The sequence below is a fragment of the Sminthopsis crassicaudata genome, chromosome 2, assembly GCF_048593235.1.
Source record: "Sminthopsis crassicaudata isolate SCR6 chromosome 2, ASM4859323v1, whole genome shotgun sequence".
In the NCBI taxonomy this organism is placed as follows: Eukaryota; Metazoa; Chordata; class Mammalia; order Dasyuromorphia; family Dasyuridae; genus Sminthopsis; species Sminthopsis crassicaudata.
In genome coordinates, this window is record NC_133618.1 from 505,185,217 (window position 1) to 505,202,579 (window position 17,363).

The window sequence follows — 17,363 nt, forward strand, 5'->3', positions numbered from 1 at the left end:
CCATATTACATTGTTTTGTTTGTGAGGTAAAATGAGGTAAGTGCTTGCCCAGGGTTACACAGCTAACAAGTATCAAGTTTTTGAGGCTAGATTTGAACTCAGGTCTCCACCACCTGGCTGCTTGTAGAATTATTTTACCTTGAATTTATCTTCTCAGCTCTTAATACTGTGCTTATCACGGAGTAAGCACTTAATAAATATTTTATCTTTCTCTCTGAAACCACATCTCATAATTCAGTTATTATGAACTCTGTTGCTTTAGCTGGGAGCTCAGCTCACTTGTATATGCTTGTTGATCTCACTAAAGGAGAATTATGCAGAAGAATGAGCACCTGGTGCACAGTACACCTTCAATCAGCAGCATCCAGGGATTCTGACAGAAGTGGGTGTGGTCCCTTTAAGAAACTGATTTGTGATTCAGATTCCTCCCAACCCCTCCTGGCTGATGCATTAAGCCTGCACCTTTGATTCACAAATCCTGGTCAAAAGTACCCCTTTGAATTCTAATAGGAGATTGGGCTCTCCCAGCCCCCACTGGATCTGAGCCAACTTGGGCTCTCCCAGACCCCATCGGTTCTGAGCCAACTTGGGACTCAATCCACGGGCACCTTTAACTAAATCTCTCATTATAAAAAGAGCCAAACTAAAACCCTCTCTTTGCAGAGGTTCCAAACATGCCAGCCCTATGCTTGGCACCCCAAGGAGCCTTTGCCCACTGGAATACTGTTTCCAGTACCCTTCTCTCTTTATCCTCACTTATTTCCTTAACTAGACTTTAACCTTACTTCCAAACCCCATAGTAAACCTCTTTATCAATCTAGGTTTTGGGGTCTGTAAATTCCTTTACAGAGGATCTCTGTGCTGCCAGAAGGGAATCCCCAGAACTCCCTACCCTTGCACCACCACTAGATCTTATTTAACTCCCTGACCACCAGAAACCCTAATTTCATTTGGGAACCCCAAATTTAAACCTCATCATGACCACATCAAAAAGGGAACCATTACTGGGTACTAAAGCTTTTATATCTTTTAGGGAAAAGCCTAGCTAATTTAAACTCAAGACAGATCATTATGACCTCCCATTGCTCTACTGGTAATGTTCCTTGCTCTCCTTTCTTTTGTGGTCAGTGCATCAGAAATCCTAATTCTATGAGAGGCAATATATGCCCTGAAACTTAAAGGGGAATTCCTGCTATGGGTTTTAGGGTAAACAGCTATGGGGCCCAAGGGATGATTATCAGAGGACCAGGAGCACTCAGAAAAGCAGAGGGAAATGCTCTTTTCAGCATATTGGGGGGGGGGGAATACTCAGCATGCTCTTACCTGGTGAGCGGGTAGAAGCTCTTGAGGCTGAGCGTTCTCGAGATTTGTAAGGGTACTTCAGGGTGGTATCCAGTTGTTTAAAACTCTCCTTGAGTGAGTGGCATTGGTAATATTCTACCAACTCCTGCCAAAGATAAACATCATGTCAATACTTATGTGCCCAACAGTATAGCCAGAATGGATCCTTTCTTCTAAGCATATTCTAAGGCATGCTCCTAGAGGAAGCCCTCTCTGAATACTGTAGGCTGCACTGATTCTTCCTTTCTTTGAGTTCTCTTTGCACACAGAGTCTGTATCACAGCACTGAGCACACACTTGATAATCCGAGGATAAGCAAAATTTTTTGCTCTGGCAGGTTGCAAGTAGGGAGAAATAGCTTTGTATATTTCTTATGTCTCTCTTCTTGCTCCCCCCAACCCAAACTGACAGTGTCTAGTATTGGACTGTACCCATAGCAGGTGCTTAGTAGAAATTATTTCATTGAAGGGCCATGATGTTTTGGGGGTGCCTTTAACGGCATTTTAACCATGGATCTCATCCACTGAGTAAACAGTCATGTTAGATCAGTGGCAGAGTCATATGCAGCCAAAACATGTCCATCCATCCTCCTCTTCAGGAATAAATCTAATAAGATTTTTAAAGGAGGATCATTGCCAGAATTTTCTGACTTTTTTGAGCCTCAAGACACATTCTGAAAATTGAGTATGGTATAGCAAAACCTTGGAGGAGATCCTGGGGATGGGGGAGAACACACATGTCAAGAATAATAAGAAAATATTGTACATCTGTAGGGCCATGAAATGATTTGTAGGATTTTCTAAGTAGAATTAGACATTGTGTCTCTCTCTTTTTTAAACAAAAAAAAAAGGGGGGGGGGAACTTCTCCAGAGAGAGTAACATCATCATCATTGAGAAATAAAAGTTTAATATTATTTTAACCATTTTGTTTGCTTTTTCTTTCTTGAGGTTTTAACCTTTTGCTTTGATTTTTCTTTCATAATATGACTAATACAGAAATATGTTTAAAATTATTGTACATACATAACTATATCAGATAGCTTGCTATCATTGCTGCTCTCATTGAAGAGAGAAAAAGAAGAGTGAGAGAAAAAAATTGGAACTCAAAATGTTACAAGAATGAATGCTGAAAACTACTTTACATGTATTTGGGGGAAAAAAACTATTAAGAAAAAAAGAGTTAAACAAAAACAAAAATTATATAGCTATTTAGCTAAAATGAGACAAAATAGAGCAGAGAAAACTTATAATTATTCATGTTATTGTTTCTCTATGAATCCTTAAATGAGCCCAGGTAGGTAAAGGTTGCAGAGATTCACATACCAATAGGCTTTCAAACTTCTTTGCTTCCGTGATATGAATCCAGTTATCTTTCTCCACCACCTTAATGTGTTTCACTTCATCATTGAACCTTAGAAACAATGACAAAATTAATATTTCTGACCAAAGCAAAGAATTACTTCCAAATTGCTACAACTGCTTCTCCATTCCACAGGTTTGCTAAGATCAACTCCAAGTGCCCTTTCTGTCTTCTTCAGTAAATCAAAGATCAGCCTTTTCCCATTAACTTCTCGACTAGTAGATAAGTAGTCATTTACTGACATTGTCTGGCTCTGTTTCTCATCCCAGGCTAGCTGGGTTGGTGGATTGAGGCTTTATCTAAGATGAGTATATAAATGCTTTAAAGTTAAGGTCTCTACTGCTGCCTGTGATTCCCATCAGCTTGCCCACTTTTTCCTGCCCAGTTGGACTTCTTGGTCTGTGATAACTTGTCTGGACCTTGGACCTCTCACTTTGTATGGCACTTCAGCATTTCAGTTTTGCTTCCCATGACACTTCTAATCTCTTATCTCCTGCCCACACTGGCCCCCAGTATCCCTGAGAGCCTTCCATCTGGTTTATTTGCCTAGTTTCTGAAAAATTGCTCTGATGTGCCCTATCTCCACTGCCCATACTCTGAGTGCAGGCTGTTCAGTTAGTCAGTACTGTCTGACCACAGGGATCAAGGGCCCATTCCTCCACTTGGGCCCTTTCCTTTACTCCTGGCCTTGCTTTGAATATCCTGGTCCTAGTTACATGTCCTGTATGCTCTCTCATATCCTTCACAGCTTTGATGCTGACACTCTGCTCTCTTTTCAAGCCTCTGAACATCTTTACAAAGCACAGAGAAAAGTGATCCTGGATGAAAGGCCTTTTCTTCCTCATCTTTTTTTGGAGGGTGGTGATGGGGAGGTACAGGGAGGAAAACAACAAATTCTGCTTTGTTAGTGGACATTGCAGCTATTAAATATGATGCTTTGCCATAGATATTGACTTTACAATTGGTAAGTTAAATACTGAGTTTTTCATTAGGCCACCCTATGAATTGCTCAAACTTTAATTTGGGGAGAGGTCTCATTGATGCTGACAACTAGACAAACAATTGGGTTTTTTGTTTTGTTTTTTGATCCAGCACATACTTTATGCTTATTGCAAATCGCTCCGCCTCCGCAGGTCTTTCTCGGATCAAGTATGTCCCACTTGCATGAGATTTCAACAAGTTGTCAGTCTGTTGTCGTTCCATATTGCCTGCAAACCTGAAGATGAACAGATTCTTTAGGTAATTATACATTAAAAAAATGTAATGTGCAGCAAAACCCTTACAAGAGACCTGATTTTTATTTGGGAGGGAAAAGGAGTTGGAGTTCCAATGTCTAAACTCCTTCCACCTATTCAGGACAGCAATTCCTGTGTAACTTTAATTTTAGATTGTTTGAGCTGTTGAATGAACTACCCATGATCACATAGCTAATCATAGATTAAAGGTATGAATTAAACCCAAATTGATTTTCCTGGCTCTAAGACATCTATGATACCACTCTCTCTCTCTTAGTGGATGTTATGGTGAGATAAAGGTGAATGAATCATCACATCAAAATGCCAGAGAGATCATTTACCACAGTCCTCTCATTTGACAGAACAGAAGGGACTGGCTATAGGTCACACAGTTAATGAGTTGCAGAATTAAATTTAGACCCAAGGATCCTGACATTTGTCACCTTGCTGTCCTGCTCCAACATCTACCCAAGAATTAAGAAATCTAGTAAAAAATAAATAAATAAACTCTCTCCATTAGTTAATTTTAACATTTGACTCACCAAGGATATGTGGTATAGTCTATTTCTCTGGATAGGGGTCTACTGCTTGGAGGCTATAGAAAGAGAATATGATTGGTTATTAAGGCAAAAAGAGTTTGGAATTATAAGAGCTGGAAGGGGCTTAGTCTACCCAGTTCAACTTTCCCATACAGTTGAAGCTACTGAGGCCTAGAAAAGTGAAGTGACACAAAACAGTAGAGCTCAGATTTTTGATCCTAGGTTCTTGGCTCCAGACTTCATGTGCCTTCCATTTCACCATGCTGCTCCATGGGAAAGACCACCCTCTTCTCCCAACATTCTTTCTGGGGCTAATTTTTTTCAGTGCCAGAAATGTCTAAGTTTTTGTCCACAAAGGAATAAGATTTGTTTTTTAAGACCTGATTTGTTTATATGCTATATGGAGGAGAGATTGTGTGTAAATCATGATTTTTACCCTCCAATCCACAGACCCCAGGTCCGATTTCTTACTCTTTCTAATTATGTCATCCTCTTTGTGACCCCATTTGGGATTTTCTTGGCAAAAATACTGGAGTGGTTTGCCTTTTCCTTCTCCAGATCATTGACAGATGAGGAAACCAAGGCAAACAGGGTCTTACCCAGGGTCACAACTAGTGTCTGAGGTTGAATTTGAAGATGAAGGGGTACTTTAGATAAGCTTTGAATCTTTTTTTTTTTTTTTTTTTTTGGAAGCAATCAGACTGGGTGACTTGTCCAGGGTCACACAGCTAGTAAATGTCTGAGGGCACAGTTGACTTAGGTCTTCCTGGTTTCAGGACTGTGCTGTATGCACTGCATCATCTAGCTGTCCCTAGTTGAGTTTCTGAAAAGTTATGTTCATATTCAATAGCTGAAGAGGGGAAGGTGGGCAGGAGAGACATAGGTGAACAGTGTGAGCAGAGGCCCCAAGGTGGGAGGGGGGCAAAGAACTATTCAATTTGGCTAAAACATAATGAGGGGAAGGGAGTGATGTGAGATAAGGCTGAAAAGCCTTAATGCAGCCTGGGGATGGTCTTGAATGCTTGGCCATGGAGTTTCAACTTTAACCATTAAATAGTAGGGAGCCTTGAAGATTTTTGAGGTGAGGAGTATCACAATAAATACAGTAGGAAGATTGTTCTGGCTGTGGTATGCAGGACAAATGGGGGTAGGTAAGGGGAGGTTGTGCAACTCAAGTTTCTCTGTGGAACCAGGAGTTCTTTTTCAATGACCTTTTGCAAAGCCATGACGCTAACAATGACCTCCAAATCCCTTGCAATTGATTTCCCAGGTCCACTGGAGACCTGAAGTCCAACAGCTCAGATGATGGTAACATTTAGGAAAGTGCTTACCCGTCCATCCACAGGGCAAGGCTTCACAGATGAACTAGGAAAATAACCTGACTTCTTGGTCTGTATTAACCTTCCCTGGAAAAGCAAAAGGCATTTCAGGGTTCTGTCTAGAAATTTGCAAATCTAGTCAAAGTTCCCTTTGGGGGTGGGGAGAAGGCAGAAGGGGTTCCCATCCTGATCCTTAGCTATTCCTACAACTCCAGCACTAAGTTCCTCAAGACTGACAGATACACTTACACGTTGCTGTTCAATCTAATTTGACTCTATGTGAACCCATGGATGCCCATGGATTAGTGGAAACTGGAGTGGTCTGCCATTTCCTTTTCTATTGTGTTCCCATTTTACAGATGAGGAACTAAAGCAAATAGGAGTTAAGTCACAGGGTCACACAACTTGTGTCTGAGGCTGGATTTAAATTTAGGAAGATGAGTCTTCTAACTTTAGGTCCTGCATTCTATCTATTGTGCCGCCTAGTTGTCCTAATGGAGATATGGGTCAATTAATTTGAAACTTTTCCCAAGCTTCTCAAAACACCACTTACTTCCCACCACTGAGACTCAGGGTCACCTCTCAGCAGTTCGATCACATCCCCTGTTTGGAATGTCAACACCGGCTTCCCAGGAGGAGCTGGAATACCATGGTAATTCTGCACTGCCACCATTTTAGGACCTAGGTCAGAAAGGGAAAGGAAACAGTTCATTCTTTGCAATTCAGTTCAATTGGGAATCATCCTATTCTCTGTGACCCAACTTGTCAAAGAATTCCAAAGGAGATATGCAGGGCACCTAGATTCGCACTTTCAAAATGCTTTCATAGATGGCAAAGTACCCCTGATTAGCTACCATGCCCCAACTAGGCTCCATTAAAAAAAAAATCATTGGCTAATCCAATTCCAATTGATCAATGATGGACAGAATCAGCTACATCCTGAATAGGAACACTGGGAAATGAGCATTTTTATTTGTTTGTTTGTTTGTTTTTCTTCCCAGATTATTTTTACCTTCCGAATACAATTCTTCTTTTGCAACAACAACAACAACAAAATTCGGTTCTGCACATATATATTGTACCTAGGATATACTATAAGATATTTAATATGTATGGGAAAGCCTGCCATCTAGGGGAGGGGGTGGAGGGAAGGAGGGGAAGAATTCAGAACAGAAGGGAGTACAAGGGATAATGTTGTAAAAAAAAAAAAAAAAAAAAAATTACCTATGCATATGTACTGTCAAAAAAAATGTTACAATTATAAAATTAATAATAAAAAAATAAAACAATCATTGGATTTACTGGGGTCCTGCCCTACTGATGATGAGATTTTACATACATCAGTTTTGCAGTCTGGAAAATGGAGGTAAGAATACTTGCTAAATGCCCTTCTTGACAAACCACCAGGCACATACTCCTCTCTAAACCTTTCTACCAATCAAGTCAGTACTGTCATTCCTGGAAAGTAGGTGTTAAATCAACCACCCTCTGTCTCCACTCTGTGGAACTTCCCAAACCAAAACACCTTTCCCGTATGAGTAATCTTCTCTTATTAGAGTGTAGGTTCCTTCAGAGTAGGGCCCATTTCGCTTTTTGTATTTGTATTGCCAACTTCTAGCACAGTGTCTGGCCCATAAGGGTTTAATAAATGCTTTTTCATTCATTCATTCTTCATTCATTCATAAGAAGAAGGCTGGTTAATCCTGAAGAGATACTGCCTTTTTTTTTTTTTTTTAATTAACCAACCTAAGTAACTTTGTTTAATTCAAGCCAACAATTTAATTATGCTCAAAAGCTACATTAACAACAACTTCCTTCTGTAGGGTATTTTATAGAGATGATTTCATAGATATCATCTTATTAAAGCTTTGCAAGTCTTCCATTTTACATACTGGAAGACTGAAGTATCTAGGGAAAGAAAGTAATCTGGCCAACAGTACATAAAAAGTCTGTTTTCTCTATTCATAGTCCTACAATATAAGTTCTGTGAAGGCAGAAACCTCATCTTAGTTAAATCTACATCTCAGGTACAACATGATGCTCTATACACAGCAGGTATTTGTTTTTTAAGTGTATGAGTGGGGCAGCTTGGTGATGCAGAGGATAGAGCACCTACCCTGAAGTCAGGAGGGTCTAAATTCAAATCTGGTCTCAGACACTTAATACTTCCAGCTGTGTAACCCTGGGCAAGTCACTTAACCCCAATTGCCTCAGCAAAAAAAAAAAAAAAAAAAAAAAAAAGATTCAGTTCCATTATGCTGAAAGTATTATAAAACTGTGCATATCCTTTGATCCAGAAGTGCCACTACTATGTCTGTATCCCAAAGAGATCAAAGAGGAAAAAGGACCCACTTGTGAAAAAATATTTGTAGCAGCCCTTTTTGCAGTGTCAAGGAATTGAAAATTGAGTGGATGCTCACCAATTGGGGAATGGTTGTGGTAATATGAATGTAATGGAATACTACTTTCCTATAAGAAATGGTGAGCAGGCTGATTTCAGAAAAGCCTAGAAAGACTTAAATGAACTGATACTGAATGAAATGAGCAGAACCAAGACCACAATGCACACAATAATAGCAAGATTGTGTGCTAATCAACTATGACAGACTTAGCTCTTTTCAGCAATTCAGTGATCCAAGACAATTGCAATAGATTTGGGATGGAAAAATGCCATCAACATCCAGAAAGAGAGCTATGGAGATTGAATGCAGATCAAAACATTTATTTGTTTCTTTCTCATGGTCCTTTCCTTTTGTTCTGATTTTTCTTTCAAAACTTGACAAATATGGAAATGTGTTTAAAATGTTGATACATATATAATCTATATCAGATTGTTTCTGTTTTGGGGAGGAGGGAAGGAAGGGAAGGAGAAAAAAAAATTGGAACTCAAAATCTTACAAAAATGAATGTTAAGGTTCTTGAGAAGGTTATCTATTTAAAAAAAGGGGGGGGGAAATATTTGAGTTCAAATTTTTCTTTCTTCTTCCTCTCTTTCTTTCCAGAAAAATAAAGCAATTTGATATGTTATAAATGTGTAATTTATATGCAAAATATATTTCCATACTGACCTACATTTATAAATAGAACATATTTGTAAAATAATGCATGTATATGTCTGTATACAAAAACAAATACATTTATTATCTTCTAGCCACTGTGCTAAATGCTTTACAATTATTAACTCATTTCATCCTCACAACGCTTGGAAGGTAGGTTCTATTATCTGGCTTTTACAGATAAGGAAATTGAGGAAAACAGGGTTAAATGACTAGTCCAGAGTCACACAACTAGTAAATATATGTGTCTAAATCTGAACGCAGATCTTCCTGACTTCAGGCCTACTACTCTATCCACTCTGCCATTAAGCTGTCCTTATCATATTCATTATTCCCATTCGTTCACTCTGCAGTTCAATCAGACTAACCACCTTTCTGGCATTCCATCCACTCTCTCCATGCCTTTGCCCAGGTTGTGGTCCATGCCTAGAATGTTCTCCCTTCTTTTTTCCACCTCTCACACTCTCCAATTTCCTTCAGAACTATACTTAAGAAGATGATGTGATAATCAACTATTAGAGACATAGCTCTTCTCAGCAATACAGTGATCCAAGATAATTTCAATAGACTTGCAACAGAAAATGTCACATGCAGAGGGAGAACTATGGACACTGAATGCTAATTGAAGCCTACTATTTTCACCATTTTTGTTTGCTTTTTCCTTCTCATATTTTTTTCCCTTTTGTTTTGGTTTTTCTTTCACAACATGACAAATATGGAAATATGTTTAATAAAATAAGAAAACCCAAAAAAAAACTATGCTTTAGTGTCAACCTTTACATGATGCCTTTATTGATCTCCTTACCTTCTTCCTGGTACCCTGCTAAATATCCTGTATTTATTTTTTGGATATGTGTGTATATCCACATACATATATTTATACACACATATCTAAAAGTATCTACTTTGTCTCAACCATAGAACGTAAGCCTCTTGAAGGTTGAGACGCTTTGTACTTTTGTCTTTGAATCCCCAGCACCCAAGACAATGCCTGTCCCATAGTAGGCCCTTGATGAATGCTTATGGATTAATTGATTCAATATTTCTGGATAACAATGATCACGAAAGAACATGACCACAAGGGAAGAAAAAGAAAAACTAAGATCCCTCCCCATTCCCCAAATGACAAAATTTCAAACAAGCCCATCTTTTCGCCCCACCCTTCTCCTGGGGGAATTATTGTGGCACTTCAAGAGAAGTTCTTAGGAGGAGGGATTCAAGGTTATCGCCAATGTCAATGTCTCTTTCCCACAGGACAGAACTATTCATTAACCCTCCCAAATGGAACCTTAAATAATGAGTGTTTTGTATTATACCAGACATACTTACCAGCTCCTGTATTTAGTGCGTCCTATAAAGGAAAGAAAAACAACAGACTGCAATTAGAGAAGATGCTTTTCATTGACTCTGGCTTAAAATATCATATTTATTTTTCCTAAGCCACCCTTTACTGCTAGTACATAACAAGCTCCCCATCCTAGAAGTCAAAGCAATGGACAAAGAGGGGGTAGTGCAGATGGGATTTTTAATGTCTCTTATGCCAAGAGTGTTTCATTTGAGAAATTCATTTTCTTTTACCCTCTCCCCGCTCCCCACCTCTTCTCCTCCTTCCCCCTGTAACCCCTCCCAACTTCTTCATGAAACCTTCCCTAACCAGCCCAGTAGTTACTATAAAGTACTCCTATGATGCTAAGTGAATGTCTTGTCTCTTCAATACAATAATAATCTCTTTAGGATCTAAACCTACTAGAGTAGTGCCCTGCACATAGTAGGCACTCAATAAAAATTTGCACAATTGATTTTGATCTTATTGATCTTTTATGTCCTCCACAATATATTGCTGGGCATAAAGAAAATTATTAAGAGCTGAGGCAGCTAGGTGATACAGTGGATAGAGTGCTAGGCCTGAAGTCAAAAAGATTCATCTTCCTAAATTCAAATTTGGCCACAGACACTTAATAACTGTGTGATTCTGGGCAAATTACTTAACCCTGTTTGCCTCAGTTTCCTCATATGTAAAATAAGCTGGGAAAGGAAATAGCAAACCACTCTACTGTCTTTGCCAATCCCAAATGAGTCATAAAAAGTCAGACATAACAGAAATGACTGAATAACAACTACAAGAAGATTTAGATCTGGAAGGGATTTTGGAGACTATTACGTTCACTCTTTTACTTTATAGATAAGAAAATGAAACAGAGCAATAGCTTGCCCAAGGTCACATAGCTAATACATGTCTAAGGAGGATTTTAACTGAGACCTTCCATGTTCTTTCCACTGAATGAATCTTGAAATACTCTGTACTGTATTATAACCATACTCTCTCCACCAGGGCAGTGGTGCCAAATTAAAAAAGAAAAAATGATTCACCAAAAATAGTACATAAAGATCCCTATGGTCACACAGAGAAAGTCATAAATTAACACTTGTTTATATTCTGTGTTATTTCTTTTATGAGATATTTCTCAATTCCATTTTAACCCAATTTCAAACAGGAATAAAGGGAGTTTCTGTTTGATAATACTGCTCTACCCCACAATGATGGCTTGATTTGTGGACAGAGACAAGCTATCTTCTAGGCAGATGGGAGAAATTCAGGGAGGAGGAAAGGATGCACTGACCAATAAACATTTATTAAGTGCTCTTGAAGTGCCATGTATAAGATATAGATTGGTGTATAAGATATAGATGTTTTCTGGTGTCTTCAGCCATCATAAAAGAAGTACAGGAGAGCAAGAGGTTGGCTCATCTCTGAAAGGGACGTTCCAAGTCCAGTAGGTAAAAACCACACACTTTGAGGGAGAGGGAAGGAGACTTGTCTAATCTAACCTGTACGTGAAAGGAATCTCCATTACCGCATATCCAATAAGTGGTCTTTTATCTCTGGCTTGGAGACTTCCAAGGACTCCCTGACAAAGAATAGTGGGTCTGTCACCCTGATGGAATTCTAATGCTCTTGGAGAAGAAAACATACAGGGGAATCCTGTCCCTACCATCACCCCCAGGGAAGCAATGGGAATTTGGATAATTGCCAGCAGGCATGGATCAGATTTTGTAAGAAACAGAGGTGAGGGGGAAGAGAATGGGTTTGGATGTTCTTACCGAGTCTACAGGAGAACCTGAAAAAAAAAAAAAGAAAACCAAGCAGAGTTAGAGGCCAAACCATCCATAATGAATGAAACCCTGGATCAAGCTGTTCATTCTCTTATTTATTCAATGCATCTCCCTGGGCCTGTTTTAGGTTTGTGAGTGAGGCAAGACATCATGAAGGTTAGTCACCAATATGGATTACAGCAAGGGCGGGAAAGGAGTCTGGAGGTTTCCCCACTCTGTTCCCACCATGTGTTCCTACCATTCCTCTGAATACTCTCTATCAACTTTGGAGAGTTGATTTTTAAGCTTTGGTTTTGGGGAGGAGGAGAGATGGGAATCTGAGCAGAGCTTTAGGACTGAGCCCTACAAACAGATTTGCTGATGTCAGTGTGATCACATGCTGCAGAGAGAGGCAGGCTTCAGCTTGTCAGATAGCAAGGACATATTCCAGCCCCCACCCCATGCTCTCAAGGATTTCCCCCATTTTCCCCTGCCCCCCAAGAGCAGCCTGCTGAGTCCCAAGGATCTGACCAGCTGGGTAGCCCACCCTCCTGTGGAGCAGGGCAATGGTTACAGTAAAAAGCACATGGGAGCTCTGGCAATTCAAAAGCATTCTAACACTCACAGTTGCAGATATATTTAGGTAGACATATGTATCCAATGGGCCCTAAAGAACACAGATGGACATACTAAGCTGGGGTCCGGCAGAGACCCAAGTCAGGAGATACAGACACATAAAAGACAGAAGTCATTGCAAACACTCGTATAGGGCTGCCTGAGGTCAGCCTTAGACTCCTTCCAGCCCGGGATTCTATCTCTGTAATGGAACCCTAGGAAGGGTTAAGAGGAGGACCAGGTTCTCTCCATGGTACTAGCCTAACCTAGTACAATTTTTGACTCATCCTGAGGAGAACTAAATTCAAATTCTGGCCTCTCACTCACACCTGTTTGTCAATTGGAGGATCTTTTACCTTTCTGAGCCTCAATTTTCTCACCTATAAAATGGGGATAACAAATACTGATCCTAAGAATAACCTACAAGGAATCAAAGAAAAGATATAGAGTAATAATCATAATCACTTCTATTATCATATATGCTTTCTTGAAATGGAAATTTATTCTAACGTATTTTGAACCCTCTCTCCCTGATGTTCTGCTGGACACATGACAATGTTTTGTTTTGTTTCTTATTTTCCTTTTCTTTCTTTTTTTTCTTTTTCCTATTTTGTATTTATTTCTAAATAACTAAATATTGGTCTTACCTACTTCATCAGCACTATACTTAGAAGGACCTGAGTCCAAATTTATGCCTCGGAAGCTAGCTTCTGAGCAAGTCATTTAACTCTGCCTTCAAAAAAGCAAATAAAAATTACAATGAGGAAAATGAAGCTCGGAAAAATGGAGTCACGGTCCATGGTTTCATATTTCATAAATGTCAGAACCTGAATTTGAACTTGGCATTGGTTCCATTTGTAGGGATCTTCCTACCACATGACATCATATCTTCAGTCCTCAAATTACATCACTGAATGGGTGTGGGCTCAGTCAAACTGAGACTGATAGAGACCTCAGCTTAAAAAGACCAAGGTCTCCCACTGCAACTGGGGCCAGCTCCAGCCATCCTGATCTATGTGTGGCCACTGGACCCAGAGGGCTCTGGAGGGGACAGTGAGGCCGGTGACCTTGCCCAGCCTCCCTCGCTGAAATCCAGTTCATCTGCATGTCACAGCATCCCCTCCCTGATGTCAGGGAACTCTTCGAGAACAAAGGACCAACAACAACAGCTGCCTCTGGCCAGAGGTGCCAGAAATGCTTACAAGAGCAGAGCCTGTTTCATATGTCTTCAAATCTCCAGTTCCTAAGACAGGGTCTGGCACACAGTAGGCACTTAATAAATGATCATTGATGGACTGATTTAGGTCCTACCTCTAGATACGTATTAACTGAAGGATTCGGGCATTTAACCTCTTTCAGCATCAATGTCCTCATCAGTAATCTGGGAATACTAATGGGCTCCTGTGAGCATCCAATGAGGCAGCGTATGTAAAGTACATTCTAATCTAAAGCATTATGTGAATGCCAGCTTTTAACATCATCACCTTTTCTTGCCTTTCCCTGACTCTGGCCTGCCCTGTGTTAGAATCCAAGGCCAATATTTACCTAGAGAATCCAGCTATAGCTTGGTAAATGTCTGGAATTCTCTATAAACCACATCATACAGATGTCATCAAATATCTCTAAGAATTAATGGTACGCTGCCATGGTAGGAGACATCAGTCAGCCAGTCACAAAGCACTTACTATGAGACCAGCACTGGGCTAAGCTCTGGGTAGACAAAGAGAGGTAAAAGGCAGTCTCAAGCTGAGGAGTCTAGTCTAAGGCAGGAGACACATGTACACCATTATGAAAAGATACAGACCGAGGATGGTCTCTGCTGCTAAGGAGGACTGGGAAATGATTCTTGTGGGAAGTGGGGCTTCAACTGAACCTTGAAGGAATCTGGCAAAGTCAGGAATTACAGGGGATGTGGGGGACAGCCAGTGAAAATGCTCAGAGATGGAGGATCACAGGCAAGGGACAGCAAGAAGATATGTGGACATAAGGTGCTTGCTGTGTTTGCCCTACAGCTGGGGCCAAGCAAGACTGGCATGAGCAGGGATGTCTGGAAGTGGATTGGTTAATTTTCACCTAGCGCACTCGCACTCTGAAAATCATAAAATGCTACAAAGTAAGGCTTGGTTTATTATTTTGTTGATTGTCTTGATCTAAGAAACATATGGGGAAAATGTTAATTATGTAGATTAAGCTTAGAAGTGTGCCATACTTTTCAGAAAGCTGGTTGTAAACATTTACTGATCCTACCTCAAGGCCATAACCCTGACTCTGGTGATACCAGCTAGTCTAGCTAAAGCCCTAAAGATCAAACATATTACCAAATCACCTATTCTAGATCAAAATATTTATGGAAGCCATTTAGTCCTCTAGCAATAGAACTTCCTGGTCCTTGTGTACACATCAGGTGCTTAATAAATGCTTATTCTTTCCATCTCCCATAACTCTTCCTCCATTTCTTCTGTATCCCCTTATGTGATTCTCAGTTATCTGTCAAGGAATGCCTCATTCAGTGGTTAATTAATAACAGGTGTTGCCATGTCCAAGCTAGGGCTATTTTAACAGGATAATATTAATTGCTCTAGACTAGAGTATGCTATACAACAAAGTAGGGCATCTTTGATTTCCTTAATAGAAGTATTCCCACCATGTGTGCACACTGAGACCCACCCATACCTTCCTCACACTGAATGAAGATTCTCCCTTCCCATGTCTTTCTGTCCATCTTCTACAGCATATTCTGGAACTATGAACTGCTAGTATTAATTACTATTTTAGCATAATAATAACAATGTATTATGCTAATCCAAGTCCAAAGATTTAGGATTAAATCCTGGACACTCATTAACTTTATGACCTTAGGAAAGTCACATAATCTGCTTATTCTTTTAATTTAAAAAAAATGTTTACTCTTTTAATTAAAAAAAAAAAAAAGAAGAAGAAGAAGGGAGAAGGTGGAGTGGATTGTTGAATTAGTTCTTATCTTAGCTTTCTCCCAGCTCTAAATTTTAGGAAAAAATTATTCGGCCTCAAAAGAATCAATCTTTAATGTGAAATTTCAGGCACCACCAGGTAGCAAAGAGAGCAAGAAACACTTTTTCCTAGTTTATCTTATGTAATGTCTGCTCTACATTAAGGCTTCTTTCTGTCTCAGTGTGTCTCAGCTATCTTGTGACTAGAAATACCTTTTTGCTCTCTTCCAGGTCATCTATCTATACCCTGAAGGGAAATGGAACACAGAATGGTGAATCCCCACAATCCCCTAGAACTGGAGACAGTCCAACTTTGCACTATCTTTTGCTTTTTACTTCCAGCCGCTCCTAACTTTCCCTGCCAAAGACCAGGCTTGGATTACTCCCATCATTCAACCTTCACTCCAATTCACACGATTCTGAGCAAAAGCAGAAGAAAACTGAAGGAGACTACTAAAAATTTATGTTACATAATCCCAATTGGTTCTTCAGTGCACTAAAACAGTCCTTTTATACTCCTTAATTGATTCACTAACTCACTTAGCATAGTAGCTTTTCATTCCTCCTCAAATCTCCTCAACCATACCCTGCTCCTCCGTTAAGAATGTTGCTTAATACTTCACTAAAAAATAGAGGCTGTGAACCTACCTTCTGCCACAATCTTCTCCTTCACTCTGTCTCACATAAAGAGGTGGCCCTGTTCCTGTCCAAAAACAAATATAATCTCATCCCATCTTCTCCAAAAGATTGTTCCTTCTTTACTAATCTCCACTGCCTTCTCATCTACTGGCTACTTCCCCATTTCTACAAACATGTTCATATCTCCCCTATTCTCTAAAAAAAAAAAAAAAAATTATATATATATATATATATCATCTGACCTCTCCATTTCTCACAAGCTAGCAAAGTCCAATAAACTTTGGATGGAAAATATCATCTGCATCCAGAGAGAGAAGTATATAGACTGTGAATTGAAGTATACTCTTTTCATTTTTTTTCTTTTCTTTTTTCCTTTCTCATAGTTTTCTCCTTTTGTTTGGATTTTTCTTTTCTAACATGACTCATATGGAAATATGTAAAAAAAAAAAAAGAATGTGCGTGCATGTGTGTGTGTGTGTGTGTGTGTGTGTATATATATATATATATATATATATATATATATATATATATATATATATATATATACTTAAATTAAGTTTTTTAGGTATATATATATATATATATATATATATATATATATATATGGGTTTTTTTTTTGGCTGAGCTAATTGAGGTTAAGTGACTTGCCCAGGATCACACAGCTGGGAAGTGTTAAGTGCCTGAGGCCACATTTGAACTCAGGTTCTTCTGACTTCAGGACTGGTGCTCTATCTAATGTAACACCTAGCTGCCAAATATAACCTAAAAAATTTAATAAAAAACCTTCAAATACTCAAAATGGAACTCCTTATCTTTTCCATCAAATCCTCCCTTCTTCCAAATTTTTCTATTAATGCTGAGGGCACTACCACCTTACCAATCACTCAGGCTCCTAATCCACATGTCATCTTTGAATCTTCATTCTTTCCCCAAATCCAATCCGTTGCCAACTTTTGCTGATTTTACCTTGGTAACTCCTCTTGCATATGCCCATTTTTAAAATATAGCAACCATCCTATTACATGCCCTTATCAACTTATCCCTGGACTACTACAATAGCTTTCTGGTTGGTCCCTGTCTCAAGTCTCTACTCCAGGTTGTATTATACTCGTCTAGTACTACACTCAGCTACCAAAGTGAATTTCCTAAAGCAAAGGTTTGACCATGTCATATACACCCTCTACCTCAGCATCTACA

At 39.4% G+C, this 17,363-nt stretch overlaps 1 protein-coding gene across 5 annotated transcripts in view; it reads right to left on the bottom strand.

Annotated features, from left to right (window-relative positions):
- Positions 1-17,363, bottom strand: part of VAV2 (vav guanine nucleotide exchange factor 2) — a 432,898-nt gene that overhangs the window by 7,153 nt on the left and 408,382 nt on the right. For 4 of the 5 annotated variants that reach the window (XM_074294054.1, XM_074294051.1, XM_074294053.1 and 1 more), the window contains 9 exons: positions 12,569-12,610; positions 11,953-11,969; positions 10,180-10,201; positions 6,348-6,475; positions 5,807-5,881; positions 4,479-4,531; positions 3,801-3,917; positions 2,665-2,752; positions 1,324-1,447 (listed from right to left, as the gene is read on the bottom strand). In XM_074294054.1, the coding sequence (XP_074150155.1) occupies positions 1,324-1,447; positions 2,665-2,752; positions 3,801-3,917; positions 4,479-4,531; positions 5,807-5,881; positions 6,348-6,475; positions 10,180-10,201; positions 11,953-11,969; positions 12,569-12,610 (666 nt within the window). The remainder of the gene's footprint in view (positions 1-1,323; positions 1,448-2,664; positions 2,753-3,800; positions 3,918-4,478; positions 4,532-5,806; positions 5,882-6,347; positions 6,476-10,179; positions 10,202-11,952; positions 11,970-12,568; positions 12,611-17,363) is intronic. The other variant, XM_074294052.1, reaches the window with a different exon arrangement.